This window comes from Phoenix dactylifera, chromosome 14 (assembly GCF_009389715.1).
Source record: "Phoenix dactylifera cultivar Barhee BC4 chromosome 14, palm_55x_up_171113_PBpolish2nd_filt_p, whole genome shotgun sequence".
In the NCBI taxonomy this organism is placed as follows: Eukaryota; Viridiplantae; Streptophyta; class Magnoliopsida; order Arecales; family Arecaceae; genus Phoenix; species Phoenix dactylifera.
The window spans coordinates 11539431-11551619 of record NC_052405.1 but is presented as its reverse complement, the minus strand read 5'-3'; the positions used below and the strand labels follow the sequence as shown (position 1 = coordinate 11551619).

At 37.3% G+C, this 12189-nt stretch overlaps 1 protein-coding gene across 3 annotated transcripts; it reads right to left on the bottom strand.

Annotated features, from left to right (window-relative positions):
• Positions 1–5983: 5983 nt before the first annotated feature.
• LOC103715378 (transcription factor bHLH153-like) lies at positions 5984–9554 on the bottom strand. Of its 3 annotated transcripts, XM_039133698.1 has the most exons (7): positions 9309–9554; positions 7451–7684; positions 7284–7349; positions 7104–7169; positions 6919–6969; positions 6402–6535; positions 5984–6277 (listed from the first exon to the last, which is right to left on the bottom strand). In XM_039133698.1, the coding sequence occupies exons 2-6, from the start codon at positions 7664–7666 to the stop codon at positions 6410–6412; spliced, it is 525 nt and encodes a 174-aa protein (XP_038989626.1). In that variant the 5' UTR covers positions 7667–7684; positions 9309–9554; the 3' UTR covers positions 5984–6277; positions 6402–6409. The 3 variants fall into 3 exon arrangements, with proteins under 3 accessions (XP_038989626.1, XP_008801209.2, XP_026663597.2); XM_008802987.3 differs by having other exon boundaries at positions 5984–6535; positions 9309–9553; XM_026807796.2 differs by lacking the exon at positions 9309–9554 and adding an exon at positions 7819–9290 and having other exon boundaries at positions 5984–6535.
• Positions 9555–12189: the final 2635 nt, after the last annotated feature.

Below are 12189 nucleotides of genomic sequence, written 5' to 3'. Positions count from 1 at the left end.
TAATTATAATCATCCTTAAAAATGCATATGGAGTACAATATATGTGATTCTAGCTTTTGTGTTGTAGGTATTTTGATGATTATATCCGGCAATCTTGTCCAAATATAAGCCAAATAGATTTGGAAAGACGACGCGAAATGGAGTTTTCGGCTTGGTTTAGGTCATATGTGAGTACATAATTCATAAATATAATAATAAATTAGACTTTCTCTTGATTTATTCTTACGATATTATTTTTATCATGCTAGATTAATGACAGCAAAAATCATGTTGATGGGCGCTTAAAGGACCTATCATATGGCCCTGGGAATAAAGTTAAATGTTATAAAGGCTACTTTGTGAATGGGTACAGATTTCACACTAAAGAATATGGAAAGGATAAAAGAACCTTCAACAGTGGTGTGTGCATTAAGGAAAGCAGTTACAATGACTTTGAGAGTGACTATTATGGGATGTTGGTTGACATTATCGAGTTAGACTATTTTGGGGTTGGTAATAAAGTAGTGTTATTCAAATGTGACTGGTATGATAGAGACAAGGGTATGAAAGTGCACCCTCAACATGGCCTCGTTGAGATCAATTACAAACTAAGACTTCCAACCAATGATCCTTTTGTATTAGCTCAACAAGCACATCAGGTGTTCTATACTGGTTACCCAGGTAAGAAGAAGAATCGAAGATTGTGGTGGGCAGTAATTAAGACAAAAGCTAGAGGTAGGTTCACTCCTAGTGTGCCAGAAGAAAATTTTCTTGATTTTTATCAAGAAGAAAACCACAGGATTCCTACCCCAATCTCGATGACAGATGAGCTTGATGATCCAGACATTTTGGTTGGTGTTAACAGAGATGCAGAAGATATTGATGCAGCAGAAATTGAGTTGACAACTAACCAAATAGAAGAGGACTTTGAGGATGAAGAAGAAGATTTTGAAGATGAACAAACCGAGGAAGAGGAGCATGAGGCTGAGGAAGATTAAAATACAACATGCAACTTTGTGAATGCTAATATAACTAATTTTAGACTTATAAATTATAATTGTGCAGACATGAGAAAGAGCAAAGGGAAAGCAACAGGTCCACTGATTGTTCTTTACTTTGATTGGATTTGTTGACATTTACATTGTGAACTAACTACAACTTTTTATTGTTGTGCAGTTATGGCCAAGAAAAAAGGGAAACCAAGAGGTAATGGAAAAGCAGCTTTAATACTGGCTGCTACTCAAGTTCCTTCTCAACCTTCTAGGTTGCCTGAGCGTGTCGAGGATTGTCATGATGATGATGATTACATTCCTGATGGGGACATGATTGAAGAGGTGGATACAAATGAAGAAATAAACGATGAAGAAATGAATGGTGCAGTGCAAAATCATGAGGATACAATAAATGAGGATCAGATGAATGATGAACTTGGGATTGATCCACGACAAAGCAATGGCCGAGAACCAACCCTTAAAGCCCCTGTTGATGCAAATGGAAAAGTGATTGTTAGGTGCACAAGAGGAATGTATGAAAATATCACTTTCTTATATCACTAATTTGAATTTATGTGTTTGTTGCATTTAAAGTATTTAATTTATTTTCTAATGAATATTTTTTGAATTGCAGGTTTCTTGATTATGAGGTCAGTCACAAAGCTGTTGCTATCATGCGCCAATTTTTCAATGGTCCGTGGTTGTCATGGAGGGAGGTCCCTACACATGCTAAAGTTGGAATGTGGAACAAATTTGAGGTGATGTAATTAATTTATATTTCTTATCATTAACTTTTGCCCTTGTTACACATGCCAATTAATAAGTCTGATTACTTGCGACTTTTTTTTTGTTAGGAGATACACACAATTCTTCCAGGACAATTGCATCATGTGCATCAAGTTTGGGACAAGCATTGTCAGCGACGGTTGACAACCTCATTAGGGAGGGTCAGAAGCCAAAAGCTTTTGGAAGCAAAAGGAGATTTAAATAAAGCCCGTGATAAACCCCCTAATTGGATCTCTAGAGAAAATTGGAATAAGCTAATTGATATTTGGATCTCCCCAAAATGGAAGAAGAAATCAGAAGCCAACAAAAATAATAGAAACACCATGAAGAATGGTAGCATCTCTAAACACTGTGGAGGATCAATCGCATTTGTCAATCATGACGAACGACTGGTACATATCTTTATTCAATTAGATTTCTATAATAATTTTTATATTATTGTTCAATCATCTTAAATTAGCCCATTATATGTTAATGATTTTTTTCTTTTCTCTTTTGTAGAAATTAAAGTTAGGTAGGGAGCCAACAATAGTTGAATCTTTTAATCGGACGCATAAGACAAAGCAAGGCATGGGAGGATATGTAGATAAGAGAAGTGAAGCTGTCATGGTTAGTATAATTTTTTTATGATTCATAAATATTATTGAGCTTGCTCATGTTTATCTCTTGTTTGATCTACCATAATGTTTTTCTCTTCTTTTAAATCAACTGGCAGGCAAAGTATTCAGCTGAATACTCCAAAAAATATGGTGATGCCTCCACCTCAGATGCTCCTCCATGTGATTATGACTTGTGGTTTGAGGCAACTGGTGTCCCAACTCATGGCCATGTCTATGGCTTTAGTCCCCTAGAGAATCTCACTGGAATTATTGGGCAATCATCATCCTCTTCCACCTCTACAAGTCAAGCTCCAGAGCTGTACACTCATGAAGACCTTCTACGTATTCTTGAGCAGAAAAAGAAAAAATGGCAAGAGGAGGTTCTTCAAAAGATGAGAGAAGAGATTGGCTTTGGAACAAGGCATGCAGATCGGGGGTGTAATGGTGATTCTGGTTCTGCTGATCATACTTTATTATGATTGTTTTTGCCTTAGATGATAGGTCCTTGCATTCCTAGGAGGAATGAAATCTCTGTTGATCTTTATGACATATTTTTAGACTTTGATTTTGATGGATTCAGGACATGTTGATGCCAATTTTGAATGACATTTAAAATGACTTTTGCGTAATGTTGAATGCCTTTGCTATTAATGATATTATTATTATTATTATTATGAGCCAATCAATGTACCAAATGTACCAGGTTATTAGATTGTGATCGGTGACCAAATTTTGGTTACTAAATTGTTTACCAAGTATTGTGACGAGCAGTCATAAACTTAGTGACAGGATTTTGGTTAATAAAAATTGATTTTGCTCAGCGCGTTTGTAACTAATTAGTGACGGTAAACTTATCACTAGGTCAGTGACGGGATTAATGACAAATGTAGTGACAAAATGTGTGACCATGTCTGTGACGACTAAATCTGTCACTAAAGGTTGTGACAGATCAGTGACCAAACTTGTGACCGCATTCTGTGACAAAATCAGTGACCAAGTTATCTTCGTCACTAACTCCGCAACTAGATAGTGACGGGAAATACATAATTTCTTAAATTTTTAATTCTTGAATTTGTAACGGCTTAGTGACGGCGGTTCTGTCACGAGGGTTAGTGACGGGAATCTCCGCCGTCACTGATAATTTAGTGACGCGTGTTTTTGTAACCAAGTCAGTGACGGGAGCTCCGGTCACCAATTCCATATTAGTAACCGGAAACACGGTATAGTGACGGGAATCTCCGTCACTATACGCATGTTTTCTGGTAGGGCTCGTTTGGTTCGCGGGAAAAAAAAGGGGGAAAGTGTGGTCAACGGAAAAGTAATGATATGCCTCTTGTTTGGTTGGAGTTTTCAAAGGAGAGAGAAGGGAAAGTTGTATTCCCATGGGAATGTGATTCCCATATTTCATGGGAAAGTCTTTCCCATGAGAAACATGGGAAAGTAACTTTCCCATGAGGCGGGAATCACTCCATTTTTACTTTTTTCCAAAAAGTCCCTTCAGCATTAAAGAGGCATTAAAGAGGCATTAAAAACCTAATTTTTATTAAGGGCATAATAGGAATTATATATAACTTTCCTAGGAAAGTGGATGGCCAACCAAACATAAGCACCTTGGAAATTTGTCACTTTCCCATGGTCAACCAAACATGCCAAAAGTACTTTCCTAGGCATTCTCTTCCTAGGAATTTGTTTCCCAGGAATCATATTCCTAGGAAGGAAAATGCTTCCTGCGAACCAAACGAGCCCGTAGTGTTTGTTCTTGGATTCTTTCAAAAGATTAGACGACGCAGAGAACAGTCTTTTATTATTATTAGATTTTAATATCTTCGGCTGGCAACTGTCACAGTTGCTCAGAAACGTATCTCAATACATTTTGCATTGTGGATAGATATTTCAGGATTTTGTTCTTGGTCTCCCTTAAATATTTCTGGACTTAATTCCATAGTTGTTATCACAGACCAATTTATTAAGGTTGCATATTTCATTCTTTGTGAGTACATGCTTCTGATTTATGCGTTGCTGCTGTGTATCTAGTAGTTCTACATGAATGCCTAGTTTGATTTTGTTACAGTAATTCCATGCTATACCTGGAGGAAAATGGGCATATACTTTTATGTTGTTTTTATCTAAGGTATCCAAAATGGCTAGACGAAAGATATTATTTGGATTCTTTAATCCTTTATAAGTACCTAAAATCTGATACGGGACTAAACACATGCCCAACCATAATCAACTAGTGGTTAAATCCAATGAATTCGTGCTGCAATGTCCTCCGGTCCATATAGGTTAGGGACTATATTTGCTTTGATACCATTTGTAACAACTCGAAATTTTATCCAAAATAACTAGTCGAAAGATATTATTTGATTTTTTGATTCTGTATCAATATCTAAAATCTGCCCAGCGAATAGCAACTGAATATATATCGACCTCACAAACTGTCTTATTGTTGTCTTCCAGACTTGGAACTGTGTTCTTCTGTGGCCCATGAGTTGATACCCAAAGTAAATATTAAGAATACGATGCCAAGTATAAGAAAGCTCTCAGTGCGTTCATTCAACGCACAAAAAAAAAGAAAAGAAGAAGAAGTTTGTGGTCAGGTTTGAGAAATGAAGTTATCCAAAACGAGCTTATTACACATCTTTCTATGTGGTTGAGTTGAGCTTATAACCGATGACAATGCTGATTTAAAGGAATGAATTGTTGACCAGGCTCAGGGAGAAAGCGCTTTTTATATGACAGTGGCCTCTGGAAGGGTTCTTTCCCAACGTTCGAGACTCGTAAATCCAATGCTGCTTGGGGAGGTGCAACCGGGACCAGGACATGGTGTGCACTAGGAAAAAGTTGCCTCGCTTGTGACAAAAGCAAGAGGTGCATTGGCTACTGTGGACAATTCTATAGGGACATCTTGCTGTCTCAGAAGCAGGTTCAAAACACTAGATTAATTGGCTTATTATACTCTGTCATGAGGCTGGTGCAAGAGCTAGAGATGTAAAATGACTAGTAGGCTTTGGAGGCAAAAGTTGATGTCTGAGATTTTAGATCTCTATATGTTTTGATGTAAAGGACTTCAAATCCCAAACTGCAATCACTGCTATATAGGTATGCTAATTTCTCTTTTTATCTTTGCTGTCTTAGATTGTCCAAAAGCTTGTCTACTTTCTCTTGCCAGATATACTTTCGTTGCTCAGTTCATCACTTCATACATAAATTGGGCTCTATCACTGCAGTTGCACCCTCCAAGGTAATTCTGAATTTCTAAAGGTGATACTGGGTAAGAGATGCTATTTTTTGAGGAAATAGCAGAGTATCTGGGTTTGGGTTGTAGCTCTAAGTTGTGCCCAGGAAAGGGACTAGTTCAGGGGAGGTGGAAGAACGGTGCCATGGTTATAGCTTCAGGATGCCCCCATTTGTTCATTCATGTGTCAGCAAGATCTTAGGACAAGCAGGGGAATGACATCAGAGCCATTCTTTCCTGGTATCTTTTGCAAAACAAATCGAACAGCAAGATTTTTAACACTGAATCAAGAACAAGGAAATATGCAAAACCATTGTTCGGATGGGATGTAGCAAGCTCAAAACTTGATAGCACTTGCAACAAGTAGAGTAAGTTTGACGACATCGAAATCTGTTGAAAAGCTCTGTGACGCTTTCTCATTCTCTCCTCTAGGTAAAAAGAGGCCCATAGGCAATGGCCGTGCATTTTGCCTTGTCTCTTTAAGCAGAAGGATATGACAGAAACCAGAACCATATGCTGATATCCATTTCTTTACTAGGATGAATAGTAATACATAACAGAGCTTTGGCTGCTTCCAGCAAGCAGGATATTAAAGTATGGCTCAGTAGGCATTTTACATTCTTCTGGGGATGCAAAATTCATGCAAGAAACTTATCCCACTGCAGGTTGCATTGGAATAAAATCTGTGGTCAGGATAGAAGATGAATAGAGTTAGGATTTTAACTAGCAATCTATCTCTAAAACTACTTCCAGCCTCTAGCATGGTCATAACATGCTTTCTTCATTCAACGGGAGTAAGTGACGAACTTTGAGAATTATGGTTGTTTGTTCGAACTGACAGGAGCCCAGAGATCAGCGCCGTTGCTTTGAGCAATTCTGAGTGTAGAGGAGATCGGCATGAGACACAGGCCGCGGCTTCTTAGGCTGCAGTACTGAGCTTCCTGAATCACATATTTAAGGAGGCTGACATCAGTGAAAGTCTCATTAATTTTCACCTTTCAAAAGCACACATGCATATGAAAAAGATAGGAAGACAGAATCCATCAAAGCTACAGCCCTGCATTCTATCTTTATATCAACAGTTTTCATTTCCATCCAATTTATACTATGATACTCTTTTCTCTTTTATTTTGTTTGTAATTTGAAATGTGGATTTGAAGGTGGTCCTCATGGACTTGCCATGGAATCGTTTCCAATTGCCCAAATGGAATCCTTTCCAATTGTGCAGCCTCTGGTAAGTCCTGGCCACCCTTGAGAAGAAAGATAAGATTAAAGAGTGCAAAACTTCAGCATGAGCAGGGGGATATGGTGAAAGATATCTCACCTCGGTCTTCCCGGTCGGTGTCCTCGCCCGCAGATATGGAGCACTCAGCACCTGTTCACAGCAACTCTCGCAGTGAGCAACCGAAGCAAAGGTTACTAAATGACTCCTAGAATCCTTGTTGAAAGGAGGAAGTAAAACAAGATGCGAAAATACTGGGGAAAGTAGGAAAGGGTCATGGAATGAACCTGTAGCTGATCATGGAGGAATTTGATGTATCCAGTAGTCTCCTGAAGAACCGACGCCGTGTCCGACTGCATTCAACACAGGATTATTCAACTTCTGGATCACTAGATAAGAAGCATAGAAAATTGATCAAGTTGAGTTATTCCAAGTTATGCTGGCAGCAATGGCAATCCAACACTTACCTTGCCGAAAGGAGAGACCAGTTGTTGCAGCTTGGCCACTCGCTCTCCAATCTTGTCCTTCTTCTCCTGCTCATTACTCTCAAACCTCGTCAGCATTCTAGCTAGCTTCAGCTGTGAATATATGATCTAGGACTAGATACAAAGAAAGATGGAAGAAAACAGCAAACCTTTGTGGTGATGGTTCCTCCTCCACCACCACCACCACCACCACCAGTTTTAAGCCTCTTGGCAGTCAGGCCACTGCAAGTGGTGGTGGTGGTGGTGGTGGTAATGCTACTGTTATGGCTGTGACCTCCGCCGGCGCCGGCGATGTTGCTGAGGAGGCAGCTATCATGGCTTCTTCTCTTCTGATCAGTAACTTCTGCCATCATCATCATCATCATCTGCTTTCTTTGTTACTTCTGTCAAAAGGTTGATTCCAAGATAACAGTAGATTTAGCGAGTTAAAACACAACGAAATAAATTGAAGAAAAAGAATGAGGTGAGGGTTTTCAAGTCTTTTCAGGTATAGAAGCATGCACTGAGCTACAGCTACCTCATCAATTTGGTCTCTATTTAGGCCTTGTTCCCCATGGGACATGTGTTTATGATCTTGTTGCCTCCTGGTACTCTATGTTGTTACCTTTCCAGAAGCTGCCTATCACAGTACAAAACCAGCCGAGAAGTCTCCTCTATTAGTTTATGCGTTTAAAGAGGACAGTTATCTTCTTATTCACAATCATGACCTGTTTGGATTACAGAACTTAGTTAAGTTTGGGCTAATAACTCAGTCCTTGATATGGCCCATTGGCTGAACAAATTAAATAGATTGGACCGGCTCAGCTTGGCTATGTTTGCTTTATTAGCAGCGTTTCCATATCTGATAACTTTTTTGTCACTTTAATGATTTGGAATTTGAAATTTATTAATAGGCCCAATGCCTAAATCCTTCGCTGCGCTGTTGACTGTTGTGAGTCCCAATCTTAGATGGTCAGGGAGCCAACTGAAATTGGTGGAGCCCGACGGCCCCGACCATTAAATTTTCCAATTTTCTCATGCATCTAATTCAGATCTTTGTCATTTAGCAATATTATAGGCCTGCGTGTCCACCTAAACCATCAATGCATGTGCCTAGAGTGATGAGTCATACAAGATCTCTTCAAGTGTGGGCCCTATCTTATGTTTGATTTAAAATTCTAATTACCCAAAGATAAGATCTTTATGGTGCATGACTCATGTTGATGGTTTTGACACCCAATATACACACACGATGCTTCTTGGACTAAACTTCTCTTTATATACAAATAGAAAGAGAGAGAAATAGAATTGAACTTGGCTACATTACCTTCACTCAAATCTGATCTGATAAAAAATAGACGATGTAAATTTTGCCTCGATGTGGATCAGATCCGAGCTGTTGAAAGTGATATACTATATCTAAACAGTGCACGTAAAAAAAATATGTGATTTGACAATCGCTAACCTAGCACTCTTTATATATATCCAATTTGAAACTCCTCTTTTTCATGTTAATATTTAAAAAAATAGAAAAGTGACATTGACAATAAAACCAAACTCATACACTGAAATAATTTTTTTTTTCCAAAAAAAATCTATATAAATAATAAGTAACAAGAAATTTTACAATAGTATGTTTATGTCTCTAATCAAATTCGCAAAACAAATGCTGTTAACTCTTAATTAATGCTTAAAATACTTGTTAACATATATTTGTACTCTAATTACGTCTCCCATTAGAAGCCATTTAGTTGACAAGTGGCGAACTCACTAGCATTGAATTCCACTATGATATATTAAGCCAGGTTGCATTTTGGTATGACGCCAAGAAGGCTCTAGTGATACGTGGCCGCCTATCGGATCGTCCTTCCACCTAATACCTACGAAATCACCGTCCATATGTCGGCCCTTCTAGACGTGGACGGCGATCACGTCAGACCGTCCGATGACGGCCCTTCTTGACGTCGAAGACGATCATGCCAATCCTGACCGTCCGTCCGATGGAAGAGAGAGAGAGAGAGAGCTCACCGAGATTTGGAGGAATTTGGAGGGAAAAAAGCTCTTGATGTTGCCGGAATCCGCGCAATCCGAAGAATCCGACCGCCGTGGATGCTGTCGGAATCCAACGTTCCGGCATGAAATCCGACCGTATGGTTCGGTCGGGCGCCGCTGGAATATTCGATTATAGGGTCCAAGAGACGAAGGATTCTCGAGGGAGAGAGAGAGAGAGAGAGAGAGAGAGAGAGAAGAGAAGAGGGGTTTAAGGATGGGGTGGGTGGCTCCTCTTTATATAAAAACGAAAAGCCCAGAAAAGCACCAACTAAATCTATGAAAATATTAAAAAAAAAGGAAAGAAAATCTCTTAGCTCGGCTGACCCTTTTTTATTATTATTTTTTGACAGCTAATATACAGCCATGAGAGGGCCTACATACAGCCCCTGGAAGGTGACATGCCCGCGGTTAGCCAAATTTGTACGCCAGAATTGACCCTCTTTGTTAGATAGAAAACTCCAAGGAAGTTTCCCACCATCTACCACTTACTAAATATTATTGGAGCAGTAAAAAATTACTTTCCATTATTTTTTTTAATTTTATTCTTTTTTTTAATTTATTCTCCAGTAGAGAGTAGAAACTACTTAACCAAAGTCTTATCTTGCAAACATCATCGTCAAAGACTTCACAAACAGGCTAATTTTAATAATAATAATAGTAATAATAATAATAATAATAAATATATTTATGGATTATTTTTATATATATATTAAACATTGGATCACATCTTCACGCGGTAGTAGATTGGACTCCTATCCTCTTTGTAATATCTTGAAAATGATTGTTAGTACTTTTCTAAATCCAGTTGATTACTAGGACTGCGTTGCCCTCAAGATAGATATAGATATCATCTCTAGGACTAATCTGGCAAACAAAATGCTCTCTCATTCAGCTCTCAGTATTTCGGGCTACCCATATCAAAGATAATGTTCCTCTTTGATTTCTGCTGGCTGTTTCGGATGTACTTTGCAAGAAATTAAGATTAATTCCTTCTCTAATCAATAAATATATTTAATAATATCCTGACAATGCATATTGTGTATATGTGCCATGCTTTAGTTGCCAATGTTTTCCTCGAATTATCTTCTTGGCAAGAGTTCTGGAGGAGATGTAAAATATGGTAGGAAATTTTGAGAGATGGGGGAGCATCCTATCCCTAAGATTAGGATAACATAATCTTAAATAGGCATTATATTCCACACTTCCTTCTAGCTTTAGCTTTTGTCGACTATAGTTGGGTGTATTTATATAAAAAATTAAGGTCAATCCTCTAGCTTAATTGTGTCCACATAACAAATATTATGTGCGTGCATGCGTGTATAATTTGGTGTCTAATATTGTGCTCAAGCGATCCTCTTGAGAGTTGAGAGATGAAAAAAAAAATGTTGGAGCATTTATCCCCTAAAAGCTAGGATGTCAGAATCCATTAAAAATCAAGACCAGAGTAATGATAATACAGGATAGGTCTCCCTTCCCTTCTCTCTATCTCAGAAAAAAAAAGGACTACAAATTTAGGAAGTTGAGTAAATCGCTGATGCCCATGGTTAATAACTAGTACAAATCCATATTTTATAGTTTTTCCCTCAATATTCCAGTAGCCCCATTGATTTTTTGAGACATTCTCATGTGACACTCTATCTAATTGCACAATGGAAATCATATAATTATGTAATATCAGCTTTATACATTGAATAATTGCACTCAGTGTAATGTCAAGTTGATGTTGGAACTTTATATAACACTTTTTAGTTACATGAAATAATGCTCTACAAAAATGTACATCATAGTTTCTTACCTTCTATTTCTGTTGTTAATGCATGAACTTGAATAATTCAAGTATAGTGTTATTGCTGTTCCAATAATTTTTTCCTCTTAAATATAGTTTTTCAATAATAATTTTTCCCTTCCACAGGTTTTAAATATCTTAATAGTTAAAATTATTTTCTACAAGATTGTGGTTTTGCAAGCCATCAATTAATTGGTGAAAAGTCTAAAGATAGCAGAATAAAAGTTCCAATTCAGTTTCATTCAGTTTGATCGTTTCATAATCTCATGTTTAATTGGACTTTTATTTTGTTAAATGATACCCTTATCCTTTTGAACAACAAGCCATTACATTCTTACTGATGTCAATTCTCTTTTAGGCTAATCTAGTTGCAAGATAGCTAATCCAGGATATCACTTTATTATTGTATTAGTAATATTTCTTGGTTAGTGGATGTTTTTTTTTTTTTGGTTAGTAGATGTTTAAAAATTACTGGGATGAGTAATAGAAAGATATTCACTTTTTGGATGATATTTGGGAGGTTAAGTGGATGACTTTCTAGTAACCCCACTTAACCTGCAAGAAAATATGAATTTAGAATTTAAGTGATCTAGTAAATAAAAATATCAATTTATGAATTCTAAACATAACTTGTCGTATTTATAAAGAAATTAATTCTGGATTGGAGTAAAAAATCCAAGCTACTAAATTTGAACATAGTTAGCCCTAGTGTGTATTACTATTCAGTGTTTCTCATACTTATTATTAGGGTATGTTTAGGCAATTGTTCTCTATTCTTATTAAAAAAATTTACTGATGAGAACCACAACATAACCTGAATTTATTATTATTCCTTAAGAAGTATTCTCTTAAATACACCAGTGTTTATCTGTACTCTCTTTGTATTTTTTCTCTCCCTACGGAGTGATCCGAGAACAACTACATGAATAATAAATCCTCTTAGTACGGATTGACCCACTATATGTATGTATATGTGTGTATATATATACAACACATACACACATGCATACATATAAATATATATACATATATATACATACATACATACATACATATATATATATATATATA